This window comes from Capra hircus, chromosome 3, assembly GCF_001704415.2.
Source record: "Capra hircus breed San Clemente chromosome 3, ASM170441v1, whole genome shotgun sequence".
Taxonomy (NCBI): Eukaryota; Metazoa; Chordata; class Mammalia; order Artiodactyla; family Bovidae; genus Capra; species Capra hircus.
In genome coordinates, this window is record NC_030810.1 from 42,709,418 (window position 1) to 42,734,118 (window position 24,701).

Below are 24,701 nucleotides of genomic sequence, written 5' to 3' on the forward strand. Positions count from 1 at the left end.
TCAAAGTACTGAGAATGGAATGCTGTTGAGGCGCAGGGGGAATGGGAGAAAGTTTTCAAGGACAGTTAGGATAAGGAATCATGAGACCAGTTGTGGATATTAGGTTTAAGATGTAGTGAGAAGTTTAAGTGGAGATATCAAATATGCAATTCAGTATAGTCATCTGTTCTTCAGGGGATTAGTCTGGACTGAGATACAAATGAAGGATTTAATGGTATTTCTATGGTATTTTAAACTATAAGACTAGATTAGATTACCTAAGAGGAGACAGTGTAGAAACAGGCTCAAGATTGAGCTCTCAGCAAATACAGTACCTTAAGGATGGAGAAGAGAAATTTAGAAGAGAGACTGAGAAGAGGTGAGACAGCAGAAAAACAGAGTTTTAAGACGGAGGGAGTGACGGACTAACTACGCTGGTATTGAGGAGTGGAAGAGAAGGAAAGCAAAAGTGCTTTGGATTTAGCAACACGGAGATCACCTGTACCCTTATTCAGGGTCGCTCCAGTAGGATGGTAAGCAACACGGAGATCACCTGCGCCCTTATTCAGGGTTGCTCCAGGAGGATGGTAAGCAACACGGAGATCACCTGCACCCTTATTCAGGGTCACTTCAGTAGGATGGTAGAGGCAAAAAACCAAATTGAACAAAAATGGAAGGCATAGAGACAGTACATAGAAACAAATCTTCTGAGGAATCAGATTAAAAAGAGTAACAGAAATGAGGCAAATGGGACAACGTGGAAGCAAGGCATCTCAGTCAAGGTTGTTGATGAAAACAACACAATTAGACGTTTTTCTGACAATGTCAGAGAAAGAACATCAAAGATGACATGAAACACCCAAATTCTCTGAGGAACTAAAATGCTGGTTCCTAGCTTACAGATTCCTTAAGTTTTTAGGAAAGTGAATTCTTTTACAGTACCTATAAAGTAAGTTTCTACTAAGCAAGATGTCCAGACTTGAGTGATTTTTAAAAAAACAATAAGAAAATTCAGGATTGAGTTGAAAGGAAATCCAAAGATTTTCTTTCGAGCAAAATAAGCATAAAAATACGAATTTTTTGTGAATTGTACAAATTACCTATTCTGATATCTATCATCTCTTCTAGGAAATCCTTCTTGGTAGCTCACTGAAATCTTTCAGAAGCATTTTCAAGCAAATGCTTTCAACAAAAGCATCAAATTGTAAGAACTTATAAGACAAATTATAAGAACTATAAGACAAACTAATAAATAATAAAGTAGTAAATAAAAGCATTCAATACATCAAAAGAGAGGCAAATATGTTACACAAAACATTACCTATTGACTTGATTTCCTGAGTTTTTATATTTGTTGGCAAAAAGGATGGTCTTAAACTTGAATTTTGAAAGTCACTTTTTTTAGGTTCAGGCATATTTTTGAAGGAGATATACCTAAAAGAAAGAAAATTAATCTAAATTAAAATAATCAGAAAACTTATAAAATAACTTTAAAAATACATCTGAAGAAATGTGGTCAAGTCACGTACAGTGTAAAAGATTGGGACTGATTAAGCAGAAACTAAAAATATTAGTAAGAAAGAAATAGAGAAAACTGCTGGTGTTACAGGATTGAGGGCACTCAACTACTGTTCAAAAGCTATATTGACCCTTTTAGAAAAATACCTTAGAAATGTGTTAAATATTAGGAACACTGCCAATTCTAGTCAAGTAGTGGGATACGGATTTAGGGTCAGTTCAGTTTCCAGAACAGTATACCAGATAGGATCATGACATCTATTTACTGTGAACAAAAACTTTTCTCCTCTAAATTCTTTGACTATTGATAGCATGTAAGGAAGTTAATACTACCATATAATTCGTGGTAATTCTGACCTTTAAATACTAAGACTTAAACCTCGGACACTCATTTTTAATTTATATCATCTAGACCTCCACCTTTAAGTATTATCTATAGATTGTTATTCTCCAGATTTTAGTACAAACCCCAAACTCTTCCCTGAATTCCAGATTGATGAATCCAGCTGCTTCATGACTTCTTCAGTTAGATGTCTTATGGGAATTTCAAACTTATATTCAAAACCAAATGTTTGCTTTCACTTCCTTTCCAATCTGTTTCTCACCCAGGTTGTCTTAATTCCATTCACCCAGAGGGTTAGGCCAAAATTCTGCACTCAAGTTTGTTTCTGTTTGTTTTAAAAATTTTATTGGAGTATAGTTGCTTCACAATTTTGGGTTAGTGTCTATTGCGCAGCAAAGTGAATCAGCCAAACACGTACTTGTGTGTGCGTGCTCACTTTCTTCGGTCATGTCTGACTCTTTGTGACCCCATGGACCATAGCCCGCCAGGCTCCGCTGTCCGTGGGATTTTTCCTGACAAGAATACTGGAGTGAGTTGCCATGCCCTCCTCCAGGGGATCTTCCTGACTGAGTGACTGAGCCCTCCTCTCCTGTGTCTCCTGCATTTCAGGAGGATTCTTTACCACTGAGCCACTGGGGAAGGCTGCCTATACGTATATCCGTTCTTTTCTTGGATTTACTTCCCACTTAGGTCACCAAAGACCACTGAGTAGAGTTCCATAGGCTATACAGTATGTTCTCACTAGTTTTCCATGTTATGCACAGGGTCATAGTGTATATATGTCAACCTCAATCTCTCAGTTCTTCCCACCACCCCCCTTCCCCCTTGGTATCCGTATATTTGATTTCTACATCTGCGACTCTATTTCTGCTTCATAAATAAGATACCAGTTCTTTCAGATTTCAAGTGTATTCTGCAGTCATCTTTGACTTCTGTTTCTCTCATTCCCCGTTCCTGATATCTCAACAAATCTAACTGGATCTTTCTTTGAAATACATTCCAAATCGAACAGCTTCTTTCCTCATCACTTCTGTACTAGTTCCAAGGCCCCTCTTCATGTCTCATCTGAACTACTGCTCCATGTCTCGAGCCTTCTTCTGTCTGCTCTCTCTGCTATCTCTCTTGCGCCCAGTGGTCCCAATACAACCCATGGTGACATCCATAAAACGTAAATGAGATTGTCATTTCCCTCCTACCATTTCCTCTCACACTGAAATAAAATTCAAAATTCTCACTGCAAGACAGAAACTTTCCTCAATTCTTATATGTCTAAGTGCAACAGCTTCCACTGAATGCCCCTCCAGGCCTCTCTGTGCATCCCTTCACCCCTCCCCTCAACATGGAACCACAGTGAGTATTTTGGCTGTCTGGTTTAAGAAAAGGAACTTGAGCTCCTACTTCAGGACCTTGGCCCTTGCTCTGTCCTCTGCTTATAGTATTCTTCCCCTAAATATTGAGAGGCTTACTCACCCAAATCATAAGTGATATATTTCATAAGTCTCTACTCAAATTTCCACCTTTCCAGAAAGGTCTTTTTTCATTCTCTCCCATCTAAAGTAATCCCTATCAATCCTAATTCCCTTAATTTACTGTATTTTTCTTCATCGCATTTGTCACCAGTAAATTTACATTATATGTTGATTTATTTATTTAGTTTGTTATCTATCTTCCCACCTTATCCTAGAATGTAAACTAAGGGTAGGGTCTTTGTTTAGGTCACTGTTGTATTCCTAGCACCCAGGAGAGTGACTGGCACATAGTACCTGTGTAGTAAGTATTTGTTGAATGTATAAATTGTTTTGGTAAATTTTCATTGAAACTTTCTTAAAATCTTATAACTTCCAGTGAGTTTTCAGTTTATTCTCCTTAGGATTTTCAGTAAACAATCATTTAATCTTTATAAAATAATTCATCTCTTCCTTTCAAAACATTTAAATTTGCATCTTGTGTTCTTATGTAAAAATATCATTGATAAATAATTCCACAATAGTTAGGTATACTAGTAAGAATGGGCTAGTAAGAATCCTAATTAGAATTAGAAATCCTATTTCTAATTTAAATGGGAATGTATCAAGTATTGCACCCTAATGGTGTTAACTGTGTTGTTAAGGAGATGATTTTTTTTATCCTACCTAACAAAGGTATTTTTTCAAATACATTTGCAGAATATATTGTTTAGTTGCTAAATCATGTCCAGTTCTTTGTGACCCATGAACTGTAGTACAACAGACCTCCCTGTCAGGAAGGGAAGAAGAGAGGAAAGAGAAGGCGATGAATTCCAGACTCCCTCATTCACTCCCACATGGTAGTTCTGGGAAGACCCATCTGTGATAGTGGATGTGGCTATTTTTTCCCTTTTCCTGCCCCCTCCCAGCTCTAATTCCCAATGTCTGATCCCTTGCACAAATAGAACTTTCTGTTAGATGAAATAAAAGCAAACTAAGGGGCTTCAAAAAAATAGATAATAAAATGTAGAAAATAATGAGGAAATGATGGGTTTTCAGTATTTGTTTTAATGTGTCATTGAATTCTTAGTTTACATATTTAATTAAAATAATGACTGTATTTAACAATGATCTCACAAAATCCCTGCAAATTCAACACTCAGCTCTAAGGAATTGGTAGGAGCTGGCTCTATCACAACAGTGTTCCCTAACAGAGGGGAAAAAAAAAAAAGATTAAAAGAGGGAAGAGGAGGAGATGTGCTGGAGGAAGACCACACCCACCCCCACTTACAGGTTAGGACAGAAAGAATCAAATTGCTGGCCATCCCCTTTTCATTTCAGGTCCTCTAATGTCACTAGACTTACATATGTGTGAAGGGAAAGCCTTGACTAATATGCAAGATCAAAATACTAAACTGCACAAACATTTAATAACCAAAAATGGTCAGAATGAAATGGAGAAATATAAAACTGCTTTATATGGTCCTGAGTTGAGAACAATGAAACAGTTAATATTTTATTTTAGATTTTTTAAAAGTCTATATTTATAAGTGAAATACTGTAATCGCTTTATATTCTCATGGTCAGACTTGAGGATCAAAGTTATCTTCATGAGAAGAATTGGAAGTATTTCATCTTTGTCTATGCTCAGAAACCATTTAAATAGTTCTTTGAAGAAACTCACCCTTGACACAACTTCAAGGTGGTGCTTTGGTAAAAGACAGTTTTCTGACAGCTTTCTCAAATTTTTCTAGCTATTGATTTATTTATGTTTTCTTCTTGTTGTTAATTTTATTTTCACCATTTATAGTTTCGCAGATCATCCATTACCAGATTCATCTTTCAAAGCAGCATAGTTAATATATGTGCTCAGTTGCTTCAGTCATGTCCAACTCTTTGCATCCAACATGGACTGTAGCCTGCCAGGCTCCTCTGTCCATGGGATTCTCCAGGCAAGAATACTGGAGTGGGTTGCCATGCCGTCCTCAGAGGATCTTCTGGACCCAGCAATCAAACCTGTGTCTCCTGCATCTCCTGCATTGCAGGCAGATTTTTTACCCACTGAGCCACTGGGAAGCAATGTACTCATAATTATCTTAATTTCTTCTACATCCGTGTTTATAGCTCTTCCTTTCCCATTACTAGTACTGTGCCTTTTTATTGTCTTTTTTTTCCTTTCAATTTCTCAAATTATGGTCATTTTAACATTCTTTGGGGAGGTCTTAAACATGCTAATTTTGCAAAATACTCTTAAAGATTCAAAGTGCTTATGAGAGGAAAGCAAGTTTGTGGAATTCCTGGGAGATGACAGCTTTATTTACTTATTTATTTATTGGTCCTTTAGTAAATGCACAGTTAATTAATAAAAAAAAACTGAACTAAGTGCTAGATACTTGTAAGATAAACTTTATATAAACTCTGTCCTCAATTAATCATGTCATTTTTAGCTTACACAGTCCCTTATCATGTTGTTCTCTTTCTTACTTAAAATTTTATTATATGGATTAATTTTGTGGACTTAGTTTATGCATAACTAAATTATAAATCCTGCTACCTAGAAGCAGGTAGACTTATAGGATAGATAAAATAGCTATGAAATAGGTTCCTTCTAAGCTTAGAGGCACCTGGATAAGAATACTCTATTAGTCACTGAGGAATGAGCCACAATTTTGTTTACTACTGAGTTTAAGAGAAGCAACAAGGTTTGTGTTATTCTACCCCTAGCTCCTTTCCTCCAAGTGGGTGTGAAGAGCTGTGAAAAATCAGATTTGACCCTACTTACAAAGTAACAAGTGGGCCTGATACAATTTCATCTCTTTTGGAAGACATGAGACTCCTGGTTCAGAGACGACCGACCATTTATCACACACAGCAGTAGGAGTGGTATCTTCTGCATTAATTCTCTGAGCCCCAGTTCCACAGGGCAATAAGCAGAACGCCAGATGATATCAGCACACACACTGGGTTATGTTACAGGAATGGAACCTTGAATTTAGGGAACCCAGATCTTTTTAATGGGCAGTAATGTTCCTGCTCTTGCTCAGAAGAGGGCACTTTCTTTGTCTTCCAAAGCTGTCTGCTATACAAACGTCCTAGAAAAGATAGGAACAAAGGCAGCCAGTGCTTTTGCTCACAAATGTACAGAAATACAAGACACCTGTGGAGAGTTTTCCCAACAGTAGAAAGAAGGAATGGAGGGGATAAGAGTCTAGGAGTACAACTTGTGTTCCTAGTACTGTGTTCTCAAAAAAAAATATGAGGAATTGGACTTGGAGTTATAAATGTGGTAGGTGACTTCACTAGCATAAAATTATAAATCTGTTTTTTGTAAGTTGTATTGGTTTGGGGCTATGTGCGTTTTTAAAAGATTCAACCCTTTCCCTCCCCCTTTTTGTCTTACAGTTAGAAAAATCCCCTGCGAAATTATATCCTGTTGCAGTTGAGCCACAGGGAACACAGGTGAAGGCCTTGATTTGTGCTGCGTGGGCTGGGAATTAAAGGAAGGCTGTTGCACGGGCCTGGAATGGAGCGTGGAGTGGCACTGGAACACCAAAGAAAACCAGAGAAAGGCACAGTTCCGACGAAAGCCTGGCAGCTGAGCTAAGGCTGCCTCTTCTCAACTGGAAATCTCTTAGGGAACACTTGCCTGGCAATTCTTTGGAATGCCTTGTGTTTTTATAGAGTAGCCATTTTGAGATGGAAATCCAGAGTTTCATTCAGGCACCATAGAAAAATTTCAAATACATTTTTGTGTAATAAAGATACTGTTTGGATCTTTATATTATTCATACTTAATTTAAATTTGGATAAAAATATTTCTCCAAGTAGGTTCCTCAGGGAGAAGAAATAAGCAGATTACATTCTAAAGTCTTTCAAGTCCAAAAACTTGTCTCTGTTTTGTTCTCAAATATAAATGATGATTCACCCAAATAGCAGATTCCTGGATTGCCATTTGGTTTAAAAGTTGGAAAGGTTTTACTGTTTTCTAGCCTCAGAGATACAGATGAGACATGAATCTTATTTGCTGTCTTTTCCTTTATAATTAACTGCTATTTTCTCCCCTGTCTGAAACTGAGTAATTTTACCAGAAGTCTAGTACTTGCTAAAGCTTTAGATGTGAAAATTCCAGTCTGTCTTAAATGACACTTTTTTCTTATAATTCTTTTATTTCCTCACCATCTGTTTCTTGCTCTCCTGATTTAGGTATGTATATTTTCATGTTGAGTATCCTAAGACTGTACCTACACGGCTCTTTTTAACCTGATTTTCATTTTGTGGCAGGGGCCTTGAGGGCGGTATTTTTATAAGATTGTGTCTTTATTTGATCATCTAGATTATCGATGCAGTCTTCATCTGTATTCTATTTTTAATTTCTGTACTCAGTTTTTCATTTAAAAAGTCTTTTTTTCTAAATCCCCTTTCCCCCTGTTTCAGAGAGATTTTCTAAAGGCTCCTCTGTTTCCTCCCTTAAATGTGTTTCATTAGGAGTCACCTGTTAATGAGAATTTAGTTTTATCTCCCTCCTTCATATGAGTCCCCTTAAATGGCCTGCGGTTCTTTACTCATTTCAGTGAGTGTGGGTTCCTGCAGCAACTATGAAGGTCAAGCTATTTGGGACTCAGGTAGCATCAGTCAGTGAGAGAGAAGATTCTTTTGCAGTGGATCAGTGGCGAACAATCCCCATCTTCTTAATCTCCAGGCTAATGTCACACAGAGTATAAGACATGTGTATTGAATTAAGGAAGACAGAATTTGACTGATTAAATTTCGTTATAGGCTATAATCGTATTCTCTGTTCATATTTCATTATCTTTCCTGTATAGCAAGTTTATCCTTCTATCATAAAAATACTTTAAAAAGGAATATTCTTTTGGATTTATCTTTAGGAAAGTAATTCTTCTAATGAGAAGCCCTTATTAATCTAAAGAAAAAGTATTCTTAATATGTCTACTTGCCCCTAACTTGTTTCCTAGTTCTTAGCACTTAATAAGTGGTAAATTTACCATTTTCACTTGAGAATCCAGTATGGAAGAGATCACTTTTTTTCTCTTTTAAAACTTATGTTCCAGGTAATTTTTTAAAAAGACTTTTGTTAAAATGAGTATGGCTCTTTTATAAGAGGTCCAGTTTTGAAAAGTTGCAAAGAAGAGTAGCTTTGGTGTTTGCTGACAAGTCTTAAAGACCATAGACAAATGAAAGGCAAAAGACAGAGATTTTCAAATTATTATAAAACTCTCTGCCTATCAGTAAAATCATCCCAGGAATGTCTTTCCAGCAAATCTTGGGTGTTTGTGGCTATCACCTTTATCAGTTCCCATTTATACAAGAAAAATGCAGAAATCTTGAGCTAATAGTAACATGGAAAAGATCTCTCTGGGAGTAAGAGTAACTGAGAAAGCAGCCCCATGAATTTTAATGATTCTCAATCCTAGCTTTTCTCAGAATCATCTGAGAAACCTTAAAAATAGTAATGCCTGGGCCCTACTCCAAACTAATTAAAAGTTGAATCCAATTATTTTAAAGCTCCTTGGCTAATATGCAGATGGGTTAAAAACCACTGCTCTGAAAACAAAACTCAACTACAGTTCAACCCTGTTTCATCTAGGTGGTCATAACACCAGGTTGAGTGTTGCTATGATATCCATCAATTCAAGAAGAAGCATGGAGTTTCTTGACCAGCATGATTACACTGGGGGCACAGCTAGAGCAGGGTGGTCCCTGTGCCAACAGCATCAGTGTCACCTGGAGACTTAACCAGACATGCAAATTATCAGGCCCCGGCCCAGAACTACAGAATCAAAAACTCTGCCAGTGGGGCCCCACAATCTGTATTTAACGATTCCTCCATGTTTGAAAGGCCAGAGTAGTACTTCTTGTTAGTGTCCACAGAGGTTACCTGGGGAATCTTGTTAACTGCAGCTTTGGTTTGGGATGAGGTCAGAAAATTCGGTATTTCAAACAAGTTGCCAGGTGATACCAATGCTGCTGGATGGAAGATAGTACTTTGAGTAGCAGTAGACTAGAGGTCAAAAATGAAAAAGGCATGCAGTTGGTAGGAATTACTCTGGTACTGGTGGGTCATGATTATGATGTAAGGTTTAGGCTGAGCTGAAATCTGTGTGAATCAGATCTGACATGTTGGCTCATGTAGGAGTGAGGTTTGTGAGCCCTGGTAGAGGTCGGTATCCCGCTATAATTAATGTAACTTATAAGACCAGGGGGCTTCCTAGATGGCTCAGTGGCAAAGAATCTGCCTGCCAATGTTGGAGCCGCAAGAGACACAGGTTCGATCCCTGAGTTGGAAAGATCCCCTGGAGGAGGAAATGGCAACCCACTCCAGTATTCTTGCCTGGAGAATCCCATGGACAGAGGAGACTGGTGAGCCACAGTGCGTGGTGTCCCTAACAGTCAGACACAACTGAGCATAGTGAAAGCCGCTCAGTTGTGTCCAACTCTTGGCGACTCCATGGATTATACAGTCCATGGATTTCTCTAGGCCAGAATACTGGAGTGGGTAGCCTTTCCCTTCTCCAGGGGATCGTCCCAATCCAGGGATCAAACTCAGGTCTCCCATATTGCAGGTGGATTCTTTACCAGCTGAGCCAAAAGGGAAGCCCACAACTGAGCATACATACACATATAAGACCAGGAGCTGCATCTACAGATTTTAAATCTGTGCAATATAGTCAAGGTAATCAGCGTATCATTGTTGATATGAGGGGAAAAACTTGCCCCCTTATACTATGTTATTTAAGTAATCATTCTGCAATGGCTGAAAAAGGACTTGTTGCAAGATGACTGGTTTCCTGGAAGAGGCAGTTTTTGGAGATACTGTGAATTCTAAAAGGTAAGGTTCTCTGAGGAGCTCTCATAGTTTTTAATAACCTCTTTTACTACCTATTGATATTTCTAGAATCCAAGTATGCACTTTCCAGTTTAAGCCTTTCAATGGTTCTTCACTGAAGGAGATTTTCCAGAGTTCTTCACCTGGCTCATAAAGCCCTTGGTAATCTGGCCTTTATTTACCCTTTTAGCCCAATTTCTTACCAGTCTGTCTCTAGTCTCCGCCTCATATCCCTTTCAAGTCTAGTAACACTAAACTACTTCTGGTTCCTCAAATGAGCTGCACTTTTCTTCACCGCTGGCTGACCCTTTGTCCATGTTATTGCCTTGGCCTGGAATCTCTTTCTTTTAAATCTTGATGCCTCTTAACTAACTCTCTGGGTCTCACCTGAGGGGCCCCTTCCTCTATAAACTTTCGCTGATTCTCACATTAGGAATCTCTGTAGCAACTGGTGCTTGCCTGTTCACTTATCTGAATCCCCACTAATGAGGTATATTTCACAGTTACTGTCAGATGCCCAGAGCATAGCAGTCACTCAATCAACACTTGTAGAATAAAGTTAATAAATTAAATTACTGTAGTATGTGATAGCAGCACTACTATTAAAAATGAAGTTATCTGTAAGAAATTTTTATTTGAACTTGTTTTAGGGCCAATTCAAGCAAGAGTGACCGCACACAATCACTACATGAGAAAAATTATTTGAAAAGAGGAAAATGTTAGAAGTAGTCTTAGAAGGAAATCTCGGAGCCTAGATATACTGCCAGTTGGGCTTATCTAGAGGTACTAGATCCTCTTAATTTCTTCAACCAAATTTTCTTTCTTTTGACCTGGGTTATATCCTAATTCTGATGTAAATTGTTTTGATTTTCCCATACTTTTTTTTTTTTTTCGCTTGTGTGCTAGTTTTGATCCTCTGAGCACTGATCAAACAAAATGTACTTGGTCTTTGAATCTTGAAACCATGTGCCGGTTTGTTTTTATAATTTAGACACTGATTTCAAACTTCAAGTTAGCCAGACTTAAACAATTCAAAGGAACGTTACTCAGCTATTGATATTATCACTAAAGAAAGGATCAATGATGCCTTTACAAACTATAATCTACAGACAGGAAGGGGAAAGCAATGGTATCATCCTGGAAAATGCTGCCGTAAGACACATTGACATTATCTTTAAATGTATCTAATGGGTCATCGGCCATATATTATGCTATCACATAATGGCTTACATATATACAATAAAAATAAAAATATATACATATATAAAATATTTATAATTATATAATACATAATATATAATAAGATATATTATTCTTCCCTTCTCTACATGCCCAACTTCTATTTTATGCAACTTTTTCTATATATTATTAAAATATTCTATTTTAACATGGATAGATCTATAAATGATTTTGAAGTAAAATTTTTGGCCATATCTACATAAAAACAAAGTAGTAGTGAAAGAAGTTTGTGATAAAGCTAAAGGATATAAATCATTAATATTTATTTGTGCTAGAAACAAACTCCTTTTCTGCACAACAGAAACATGTTCTGACACCCTGGTAAATCATAAATAACAAAAATACAGTTGAGTAAGCTGTATTTTGAGTCTGAATGGTCTTGTTTTACTTTATATTCAGACATGTTTATTCAACTGTCTTTTAGATACCACCACCTGGATGCCCCAAAGCTCAGCATTTCTTGTTCTAATCTCTTACCCACCCCAATCTGCTTTTCAACCTATGATCTCTACCTAAGTACAAAACACCAAAATACATCTAGTCACCAAGACCAAAAGCTGGAAATCAGTCTGTAGAATGTGGTAATGATAAGACCATAGGCTCTGAAATTTAAATGTAGCTAGTATTTAAATCTAGCTTCTGCCACTTGCTAGCTGTGTGACTCTGGGCAAATCATTTTAGCTCACCAAGACTTGTGTTTGAAATCTGTGAAACTGCCCTTAATACATTGAGTTGTTTTTGCTGTTTACTTGCTAAGTCATGTCTGACTATTTTGTGACCACATGGACACATGGGGTAGCCCGCCAGGCTACTCTTTCAGTGGGATTTCCCAGGCAAGAATTCTAGAGTGGGTTGCCATTTCCGTCACCAGGGGATCTTCCCGACCCATGGATCACACCCATGTCTCCTGCATGGCAGGTGGATTCTTTACCACTGAGCTACTGGGGAAGCCCACCAGAAAGCTGAGTTACTACAGAATAAAAATAAATGAGGTAATAGCAGTATTGACACTACCACAAATGCCCAATTGATTTGAAGTCTTATTGATTCTATATCTTACTATTTCTTTTGTCTTGGGTCTCCTCCACATTTCTAGTGCATAGAAAAATTATACCTCATTACATACATGCATAGTGCCAGTGAAAGACCAATTATTACATATTCAGGCTACCCCTTGTAAGTACACAGAGAAACTGCCTTACTTAGTTTTCTAGGAATATCTTTTTTTTTTTTTTTGCAGTATTTTGGTTGAAGCTTGAAATAAATCCTGATATTAACTTGGAGTGATATAATAAAGCTCAAGAAGTCTTTCTTTAAACATTTAGAATTATAATTACCATGTACAATTATCATCTACTATGGTGAAATATTATAATAAATATTTTATAAACTAGTATTCAGAATACTAATCTAGCATACTATAATTCATAACCATTATGAAATATACCTATGTTGACAAAGCTTACATTTAATATAGACAGCACAATCTAAGTCAATAAAAATAATGCTTTAAAACTTCAGACTGAAAGTTTCAGGTAGTTATAATGGTAACCTTTTTGGTTTTTTAGTGCCATATGATCTGTCTTTTGTGATCTTTGAGTTTGTCTTAGATATGGAGGTAGCAATATCCTTTTCAAGTTCCAACTGGAAATCAAACGTCAGGGGTATCACTGAAATCTTTCTCTTTACTTGACTCTGAAGGCAGTCTTTCTGCAACAAATCCAAAATATAACACAGTGAAAAAAATGAGTACATTTCATGTGAGGAAAATCCTGTATGGAAAGGACAAAATTAATCTCACTTTATACATGCACCCTCATGCACAGAATTCATGTGGCAGGCAACAATGGAAAAATGATGCAGACTGAAAATTGGAGGCCTTGTGTACAAACTCTTTTCTAATTTATTAAGTGAGGGTGTTGGGCTAGATGCTCATGAAGGTTCCCTCTGAAGTTTAGAATTCTAAAGTTCCAAATTTAAGAATGACCTATATATTCAGCAAAGACAATTATTAATCCGTAGAGTTATTGGAGCCATATCAAGCAGGTCCCTCCAACCTACTTCTCTCCCTGGAGCCACATACATGGTGGAGCCAGAGCCAGAAACTGAGTTAAGAAAGCAATCAAAAGAGAATTCCATTCAAGTATTGACACAGATGGACTGAGGAGCAAAAAGGGTGAAGCTGAAGAGTGAGTTAAGGAGCTGAAAATCTTCTCTAAAAAACTCTCTCAGAGAACTGCACAGAGGAATAAAGAAATAATAACTTGAAAAGGAAATCATAGGATATGAGCACTTCGGTTTCTGCCAGTGAGGGACTAAGTGCTACAGGAATCACCCTTCTGCTATAAACAACTAGAAAACCAGATAAAGTATATGAAAACAACTACAATCAGGTATTAGGAAACAGGCAGAGCAGGACCATGATCCCTGAGGAAAGAGAAACAAATGAGGTCAACCCTACAATAGCCTAGCTTTTTCTTGAAGGCCATTTCCAGACTGAGGCACAGGGAGGGGGAACTCAAACCTAACCTTGTGGCTCTAACCTGGTTGATCCTGAGAGACAGACACTGCCCTGGCAGACACACGCTTGGGCATTCACCCCAAAGTAATAAAACTTACATTCATACAAAATCCTGTACACAAATATTCATAGCAGCTTACTTCAGCTTATTTTTTTAGCAACCTTATTTTTAAAAGCAAAATACTGAAAACAATGAAATATCCTTCAGTGGGTAAGTAATTGAAACTCTGTACGTTCATATAACGGAATACTACTCAGCAATAAATTTTACATATGATTTACCATTAAAAAAAAACACTATTACTTCATGCAAAAACTTAATGGACCTCAAGAGCATAGTGAAATAGTCAACCTCAAAATTTTACACACTGAATAATTTCATTTATACAACATTCTCAAGATTATAAAACTATAGATATGAAGAATAGATTGGTCATTGCTGGGGATTGAGACAGAATTGGGATGGGGGAATGGCCTTTCCTGGTGGCTCAGTGGTAAAGAATCTGCCTGCAATGCAGGAGATGCAAAAGACGTGGGTTCAGTCCCTGGGTTGGGAAGATCCCCTAGAGGAGGAAATCGCAACCCGTTCCAGTACTCTTGCCTGGAAGATTCCGTGGACAGAGGAGCCTGGCAGGCTACAGTCCACAGGGTCACAAAGAGTTGGACACAACTTAGTGACTAAACAATAACAACAAGTGGATCCAAATACAAAGAAGTAACATGAGGGAGTACTTTTATAGGATGGAGGTATAATATGCTTTGATTATGGTAGTTTTTACAATCTGTAATGTGATAAAATTGCATAAAACTATAGATACAAATGAACAAAGGTTAAAAAATGGAGATGATGGGTAAAGTCTGTAGTCTGGTTAACAGTAATACACCAGTATCAATGTTGGATGTGACTCATACTGGGTTTGGCTAGTGAACTACAACCATGTAAGATGTGACTTTCGGGGGTCAACTGAGGAAAGGGACATGGGACTATTTGTACTATTTCTGTAACTCTGTGTGTGTGTGTGTTAGTTGCTTAGTTGTGTTCGACTCTTTGCAACCCCATAGACTGCAGCCCACCAGGCCTCTCCGTCCATGGGATTCTCCAGGCAGGAACATTGGAGTGGGTTGCCATTTCCTTCTCCAAAAGGAACTATAGAAAGAAAGAAAGTGAAGTCGCTCAGTTGTGTCCGACTCTTTGCGACCCCACGGACTGCAGCCCACCAGGCTCCTCCATCCATGGACTTGAGTCTATGATTATTTCAAAATAAAAGATTTTAAAAAATAAAGAAGCAATTACCAAACTGATTTATACATTGTATTTCATTTTTTTGTCAATAAAGAGAGATAATCTATCTTCACAAATATATGTGTATATAAATATGTACCTGTGTATTTATATTATAGATATTTGTAAGTAAAGATAAATGTATGTATACAGTCATACATTCATATTTGTAGATCTTTGTAAGACTACAAAAGATGTAGATGGATAAACCTCAACTGCTAAAAGGAGTCTGCCTCAGAGGAAAGGATTAGAGGAAAGAGGCCAAAAACTATTAATATTTCTTTATATCATTTTCCTTATGTACAATTTTCTTTATACATATCTATATATATTGCTTGTTTCCAAAAATATAATTTGAAAACTAAGAAAATATTTTTTTAATGACTTTATATACTTTTAAAAGAACTTCAAGAGAATTTTCTGTCAGTCACATGAATTAAGCATAGTTACACAAAATGAGAAAATACATGGAAATGATTTGTGCAAAGGAGGCTCCTGGAAAAGTAAGACTATTATTACTAATTATAACTTAACCTTTTAGGTATAAAGAAATTTTGTGACAAATTTAATAGATTTATCTCTGATTATACTTTTAAAGTAAATTACAATTCATTTAAAATAAAAAATTAAAAAGCAATAAACTTTGGGGTGTCAAAGTCTAACAGGTTTGCCTCAGTTAAGTTACACTTGGTTTGGTTATTCAAAATTTTGATAGCTATCACAGAACAAATGTATTCCATTTTTCCATATTCCTCTACTTTATTTTCTGAATGAAAGGACATAATTATGAAATATTAAAAAAAAAACAAATTATTATTCAAACATTAACGCTTTCATTTTCAGGTTTGCAAATATGTTTATTCACGTAAGAGTTTCTCTCTGTGGTGTCCTCCTTGATTTCGCAAACTCCATTGTTCTTTATATATACTTCATTTATCCACATTGTTATATTATCTTACAAGTCTTTTTGTAATCAAATTAAATTGCTCACATGTAAAAACTCTGGTGTTTCAGAACTGTATTATTTATTAATATCTTACATTTAATTTTATAAGAGTCTCACTCTTTGGGGTCTTCCCTGTTGGCTCAGTGGTAAAGAATCCCCCTGCAGTGCAGGAGACATTGAATCCCTGGATAGGGAAGATCCCCTGGAGAAGGAAATGGCCACCTACTCCAGTATTCTTGCCTGGGAAATCCCATAGACAGAGGAGCCTGGCAGGCTACAGTCCATAGGGTTCCAAAAGAGTCGGACATGACTTAGCAGTTAAACAACAAACACTTTTCAGTTTATTTTTTAAGAACTTTATTTCTAACTTGGTAGCTGTATCAAACATTTTCTTCCTTTTAATGAACCAACTAAACAAGTTTTTACGTCTAACATATAAGTAAAAACTACAGTAGTCACATTAAAAAATTTTTATTTATTTATCTGCACTGGGTCTTAGTCGTGGTATGTGGGGTCTTTAGTTGTGGCATGTGAAAACTTAGCTGTAGCATGTGGGATCTAGTTCCCTAATCAGGGATTGAACCCATGGTGCCTACATTGGGAGCATAGAGTCTTAGTCACTAAACCACCTGGGAAGTCCCAGGAGTAGTCACATTTACTATTTAACTGCTTAGGATTAAAGAAAAAAAAAAACAAAAAACAGGTTAGATGCATCATAACCAAACATTACAGCTGGCTGGAAGTTATCTCGTATATTTAATCAATTCTTTATAGTATTACATAAATGACTCTTTTAACTAATACACTTATTACCTTTTAAAAAATTAGTCTGTAGCCCATTCACATTTGAAATGATAACCTTTTAATGATTAAAATTTCGTGAATTTTAGCTCTTATTTTACAAACCTTTGCTCTTGTGGCCAAGAGGGTCTTTGCTTGCTCATCAAGAATATCCAACTTCTCTAAGACTCTTTCTGCCATTGTCAGTCAGTAAATTCCTATTTAAAAGGAAAGGGGGGGAGGAATAAATCTCCAAAACAAAATTAAACATATAATTAATTATTTAGGCACAAATTAAGAGACACACGTTTCCGAAACTGTTTTAGGTAAAGAAAAGAATACAGTTCTTTTCTAGATCATGGAACAAATCACACAATTGTAGAAGCACTCAAATGGTTTAGACAGAAACTCGTATGATGAGAATTCCCAGAAGCATGTGGGCCCCAGGGATTTTTAAAAGCATGATTAAAGCTGAGTTGAAGAAAGTTCAAGATTACTGTATGAGAACCAGATGTGACTCATACCTGAAGCAAGGGCATGCAGTTTGATATATATCTTCTTGTTGTCATGATTTAATTTTAGTGACAGTAAATAAGGAGAGCTCACATTTATAGAATTAATTACATTCAAATTAAATTGGTCAATGATCCAAGACTGTTAATACAGCACTTAGCAGGCAATCAGTCACACAGAAGGAGCAGCAGCCAAGCTGGGAAGGATCTGCTGCCATAATAGTTCATATTTCCAGTTAATTAATTTGCTACAAATCTCATCTGGGCTCAGATGGTCCACATTAATTTTAGGGACTTGAATATTAGCCACTAGAACCTGGTCTAATTTATTTCCATTTTCAGATGAGAAAATTAAAAGCCACAAAGTACCTTACAATGCAATACAAATATCTAGGGGCAGAGTGGAGGCAAGCATCAGGAATATCAACCCCAAACTCCCTCTACTTTATTTATTTATTTAAAAAATTTGAGTAGACATTCATGCATTCAACATATTTTTGTTCACTGAATTGAATGGGCTCCAGTGACATTTATTTAAATGTCTGTAAAACTTCACAGAAAGTATTGAATTCATCAATATTTCTAGTGAACATCAATGTCTACACTAAGATTCTTTTTAGCTCAAAAACTTCATATGCATTGCCTTCTATATTGTATATTATTCAGTCAACATCACACAGAGGCAATAAAACATGAAAAGACAAGAATTAAGAACCCTGTGCCAAATGCTCAAATTATTTTGTACTTGGTTTCTTTTAGCTGTCGTTTCTATTTTCTTTCCTTTACCATCTATTGTGCTGAATTCCTGATGCTCTGCTGGTGTCTTACCATCCCACCAAGCCCTCTGACATTGTGCTATATCTAAATACTCCACCTCCATCCCATGATGTATGTAATCCTGTGTGACAAAGGACTTTTGTGAGCTATGCAGATAGCCTGCCTTGGTATGAACCACATAACCTTGTGTTGCAGCTTGGGAAAGAGAGATGTAGGGTAAAGGTTTTCACACACTGTGAATGCCTCAGATTCTCTGGGTCTTCTACAGGAGAGTAGGGGAGAAATTAGAGATTATCTGGACACTGGACACTGTCTTCTCAGATTTAGAAACCACCCCGCTTATATATCCTAAAAGCAACTACAGGAATTTTAGCTTCTGTGTTTCTCTTAAACATAGAGTGAAATGAAAGTTGCTCAGTCGTGTCCGACTCTTTGCAACCCTGTAGACTATACAGTCCATGGAATTCTCCAGGCCAGAATACTGGAGTGGGTAGCCTTTCCCTTCTCCAGGCGATCTTCCCAATCCAGGGATCGAACCCAGGTCTCCCGCATTGCAGGCGGATTCTTTACCAGCTGAGTTATCAGGAAAGCCCCTCTTAAACATAATATGACTTCAAATATGGGGAAGGATACTATAATTCTCACCAAAATTTATTTTAGTGGGGACAAAGATTTCTGTTTCTAAATAAAATACACAGAGGTAAATAACTAGAAGAACCAAAGGAATTCATTTCTCAGTTTGAGGAAGATGTAAATTCTATGAGGGAATGGAGACTTGTTGCTTACAGTGGGAGGGACAGAAAGCAGGGCTTTTAAAGGGTAAAATGTTTTATGCCTTTTGCTTTTACAGTCCTTCATCTTCAACATCACATCAGACATTTCAAGCTATGCCACATGGTTCTATTTTTTAATAAACACACACATAGAAAGCTGTAATTTGAAGGAAATTTTTATGTTTTTGATTTAAAATTATTTTGCTATGAGCAAATTATTCAGCTATGATATGATTTCTGGCAAATCACTGTGCTTATGAGTTTTTTTGAAGTGAAGAATATGAAGTTTGACAATGAAGCTGACAGAATGTTATTAGTTTCAGTTTTGCAGTCTTATTTTCATATTTTGGAGGCAAAATTCCCTTTTTTAGCTTGCAAATGTTTTCACAGCCCTTTGGCAACATGCCAGTGGTTACCAGTGGATGAAGGGCGCTGGGGGAGAGTGCACGGGGAGGTAATACCACAGACTAGCTTGCTTGCTTTCATCATCATTCTGGGGGCATCAAGAACCTAGTTGTGTCTCTTCAAGTATATGCTGAGAGCAAAGGACCACCAGGTGTAATATGATGATGCATCCCAGCTGCTTTTACATGAAGTAAAAACTAACCTTTTAATCAAGAGCATCCAGATTATATTAAATGTCCCTCAGTATGACCATCTGTCCTTTCTTGATTTAACCTTTAATTTTAATGTCTATTTTAAACGAGCATCCTGGCTTCATACTTCGGTTTCATATTTATACTTCTATGGGCATAAATTCTGCTTCATTATTCTATTTCTATCAGCATACAATTTCATTTAATGATAAACATTTCATTTGGCTTCCAGCTGCTAATTCCATTATATGAAACCTCACATGTGTGAGGTATTCTATCACAGTAAGTTATCTAAGTGAGCTGTCTCTTGCCAGACATTTTTCTTGTGACGCCCATCTTCCTAGGCAAGGCAAACAGTCTCTCATATTTCACCAAAAAGAATAGAGACCACCAGGTAAGAACTTCTTTAACTTCCACTTCTCATACCAAAGTCTCATTGGCATCCATCCATTGCCATCTCATTTGTATTTTAATTTTAATAAAGTGTTGCCTCTCCCATCCAAAGCTAATTCCTCCCATATACCCTACACTCTACTATCTCTAGCCTCCTAAAAGAATTATTTCCATTTTTTATTTCCTCGTCCCTTTATCTTTTATTGTTTTTCTTCACCAATTCCTTTTCCTTAGCATGCTCAGGGCTCTTCTATTTTAAAAAAAGGAAAAAAATTCTCTATTCTCCGTACTAGCCATCACTTTCTCTCTCATCTTCCCTTGATTGCAAATTCTTAAGATAATTGTTTATACTGAGGTTTTCTAATTTTTTACATCCCTTTTCCTTCTCAGTCGGTCATCATTTGACTTCTTCTTAACCTATTCCTCTAAATCTGCTCCCATAAGTTACCAGGGTTACCGTCTTATAAATAGGTGGATACTTTTTTGCTCGTATTTATCTTATTTGAGTTTTTAAAACTTTTGCTAATGTTAGCCACTGCTTTCTACAGGTCTCCCTTCTCTTGGTTTCTATAACAACAGTCCTATCATCTTACCTTCTCTAAACATTCCTTGCCAATATCTTCAACTTGCTGTTCTTTCTCACACTACTTCCTAAATACTAGTGTTCTTAAATGTTCAGCCATTGTCCCACTACTCCATATATTCTTTCAGGATGACCTCCCAAACTCAGGGCTTCATCTACCACCATCTATTTCCAAACAAAATCTCTCCTCTCAGTTCCAACCTATATACCTCACTCAGTCCAGATTTCCCATAGGTGGCCCAAATGTAGGACTAAAAGTAAATCCGTCCTTCTGCTCCCTTAGCCAAAAATCTCTTCCAATTTTTATTATCACATAGATTATATCTTAGGCATCCAGCCCATAAATTTAGGAGTTGTAATGGTTTTCAATCCTTAGCAGAATGAACTCAAAAGTTTTCAAGAAGTACAAATTCCCAGTTACCTCCTCAGACCCACTAAGTTAGGATTTGCAGAGGTAAAGACCAGGAATATATTTTTTAAAGCCCTTCTAATGCAGCTGTTTGCCAAACCAGAATTTGGTCACCACTCTTTAGGAATAGCCATAGTAAAACAGCTGCACCCAGCTAAAAAGGCAGCTGGGACTTGCAGTCCCTTTATCTCTGTGATACAGTCAGGTGAAAATCAGGCTTTTCTTGCTAAGAGACAAATGGAAAATAAATAATCAGAAGCTCTGTCATATTCATTTTGTCTTCTCTCCTGATTGCTTCTCAAATTCTCTGCTAGGTAAATGGCTCCCATTACTCTAAAATGTTTTCCTATTTTGAGTACAACAGAGTAGAAGATAGGTATCTCTCACTAGAAATTAAAATTTTAAAAAAGGATAATGGCAAATTTTCTGTGTTGGTTTATAGATAAAGTAAAAGCTTACATCACTGGAATTTTGGCTAAGAGATGGGAACCAAACTAGGGAATAATTTGAGCTTAAGAATAGAGGTATTTACAATTAATTAGGGCTTCCCTGTGCCTCAGACAGTAGAGAATCTGCCTGCATTTCTGCCAGTGCAGAAAACTTGGGTTCAATCCCTGGGATGGGACGATCCCCTGAAGAAGGGAATGTCAACCCACTCCAGTATTCTTGCCTAGAGAATTTCATGGACAGAGAAGCCTGGTAGGATCACAGTCCATGGGATCACAAAGAGTCAGACACAACTGAGTGACTAACACTAACACACTCCGGGAAAACTCCTTCCTACCCTTTCTCTAAATATATAATAATCACTTTCTCTTGTATATTCTACATCCTACATATCTTTTCAGTTTTTTTCCTCTTATCCATTCACGTTGCTATTTGTCTCAGTGTAAGATTCCATAATTGTCCGGGTTAATGCAACAGTTTCAAAATATCTTTGAATATTTGCTCCATCCCATATGTTTTATTCTTATTTTTGCCTGAATTATTTTTCAAGAAAAATACAATCACATGCCTGCCTGATTACACTCCAACCCTTCCCTATAGATTTCAGAATAAAGGTCACACTCCTTGATTTATCCTAAGAGGCTCAAGGTTTGGCCTCTGACTAAGTCTTGAACCTCACCGGCCTTCTCTTCATGTATCTTTGATATCCCAGTCCTGATGAACAACTTGCAGCCCTTGAATGAGTTCTATTTTCCTTCACTAGTTGCTTATCTTTGCTATTTCCTCTGCCTACGATGCTGTTATCCATTCTCTGTATTTCTAAGTCCAATGCATCCCTCAAGATCCAATAGAAATAACACCTCTGCTGGGAGGAATTCGTGATAAACTGTGATTTAGATGCCCAATGTCTACATTCACACGATAGTCTCTGTATACGGCTGTCCTAGTTCTTCAATCACACTCTCTTAGAGCATTTGATATACTTTATCCCCACTCTATACTGTTTACTGAAGGCCAGAGGCAGATCTAACTCATCCTGGCATCCCGAATACCTAACAACCTGAATAAATGAATAACCACCAGCCGTTGAGGAAATGGAGAATGGTTAATGAAAGGCAGAACAACCAGAGATCAAATTGTCACCATCCAATGGATCATCGAAAAAGCAAGAAAGTTCCAGAAAAACATCTATTTCTGCTTTATTGATTATGCCAACACCTTTGACTGTGTGGATCACAATAAACTGTGGAAAATTCTGAAAGAAATGGGAATACCAGACCACCTGAACTGCCTCTTGAGAAACCTGTATGCAGGTCAGGAGGCAACAGTTAGAACTGGACATGGAACAACAGACTGGTTCCAAATAGGAAAAGGAGTACGTCAAGGCTGTATATTGTCACCCTGCTTATTTAACTTCTATGCAGAGTACATCATGAGAAATGCTGGACTGGAGGAAGCACAGGCTGGAATCAAGATTGCTGGGAGAAATATCAATAACCTCAGATAAGCAGATGACACCATTCTTAAAGCAGAAAGTGAAGAAGAACTACAGAGCCTCTTGATGAAAGTGAAAGAGGAGAGTGAAAAAGTTGGTTTCAAGCTCAACATTCAGAAAACGAAGATCATGGCATCCAGTCCTATCACTTCATGGTAAATAGATGGGGAAACAGTGGAAACAGTGGCAGACTTTATTTTTGGTGGCTCCAGAATCACTGCTGATGGTGATTGTTGCCATGAAATTAAAAGATGCTTACTCCTTGGAAGAAAAGTTATGACCAACCTAGATAGTATATTAAAAAGCAGAGACATTACTTTGTCAACAAAGGTCCATCTAGTCAAGGCTATGGTTTTTCCAGTAATCATAAATGGACATGAGAGTTGGACTATAAAGAAATCTGAGCACCAAAGAATTGATGCTTTTGAACTGTGATGCTGGAGAAGACTCTTGAGAGTCCCTTGGACTGCAAGGACATCCAACCAGTCCATCCTAAAGGAGATCAGTCCTGGGTGTTCATTGGAGGGACTGATGTTGAAACTGAAACTCCAATACTTTGGCCACCTGATGCAAAGAGCTGACTTATTTGAAAAGACCCTGATGCTGGGAAAGATTGAAGGCAGGAGAAGAAGGGGACGGCAGAGGATGAGATGGTTGGATGGCATCACTGACTCAATGGACCTGAGTTTGGGTGGACTCTGGGAGTTGGTGCTGGACAGGGAGGCCTGATGTACTGTGGTCCATGGGGTCTCAAAGAGTCGGACATGACTGAGTAACTGAACTGAACTGATGCTTGCTTTTAGTCTGCATTTACATTTATGAGTATGTATAAATCTTTCACAGAGTCCTGTTGAGGTTCTCCTAGATAAAGCCATAACATTAGAAAACACTGCTTTTTCTCCCATCTTCAAACTTGGAAAGGCAACATAGTATACTGGTTAAGAACATGAAATCTAAAATTGGGCTGCTGGGGTTTGAAACCTTGGCTCTGCTACTTACCAGCTGTGTGACTATGGGCTAGTTGCCTACCCTCTCTGTATTGTCCCATTCATAAAAAGGGAATAATAGAAAAACCGACTTCATTTGGGCTGTTATGAGGTTTAACTGAGTGAATGCAAGTGACACATAAAGTGTTTGATAAATGAAAGAAGTAAATATAAGTAATGATACACTTACTGGTTAGGGATAAAATGTATGAGATTACTTGTAAATTCTGGAAAATGCATGTTCCACGTATGCATATCATTTTGTTTTTTTCTGCATACCTGTCACCACGCAATCACCAATGGTGTCCATATGTCTGATGGCCTACTTCACAAGATATTTCTTCAGTTATACCCAAACTAAATGCTTGGAACTTGGGAAACAAAGAGAATTTATTCAGCAAGTCAGTATCTTCTATTTAATCCAGTAATTCAGTATATTCTAGTTTAACTCAGAAATTTAATATCTTCTGTACCATGTCATCTATTATCTTTTTTCCTTTTCTTCTCTAATTTTCTCATAGTTTTACTTCTCAATTTTTTATTCAATTCTTTTTCTGAGTTCAGTCAACAAAAACTAAAACTCATTGTCTCATAAGGTGTTAATGTCGGTCTTGAATATATAGCAAGTGTTTAGGGAGACAGTTTAATGCTACTTTAATAAGCATTATGATGTTGCCACACTAGAAAGTGAAAGTGAAGTCGCTCAGCCATGTCTCACTCTTTGCAACCCCAAGGACTGTAGCCTACCAGGCTAATCTGTCCATGGGATTTTCCAGGCAAGAGTACTGGAGTGGGTTGTCATTTGGAGACTCATCAAAAGACAAAATTAGTTC

General features: G+C 37.2%; 1 protein-coding gene across 2 annotated transcripts in view; it reads right to left on the reverse strand.

The window, feature by feature from the left end:
* Nucleotides 1-24,701, reverse strand: part of C3H1orf141 (chromosome 3 C1orf141 homolog) — a 49,941-nt gene that overhangs the window by 19,460 nt on the left and 5,780 nt on the right. The window contains exons 2-4 of one of the 2 annotated variants that reach the window (XM_018045346.1): nt 17,024-17,115; nt 12,921-13,078; nt 1,301-1,413 (exon numbers count right to left, since the gene is read on the reverse strand). In XM_018045346.1, coding sequence (XP_017900835.1) covers nt 1,301-1,413; nt 12,921-13,078; nt 17,024-17,098 — 346 coding nt within the window. In that variant the 5' untranslated portion in view covers nt 17,099-17,115. The remainder of the gene's footprint in view (nt 1-1,300; nt 1,414-12,920; nt 13,079-17,023; nt 17,116-24,701) is intronic. The other variant, XM_018045350.1, reaches the window with a different exon arrangement.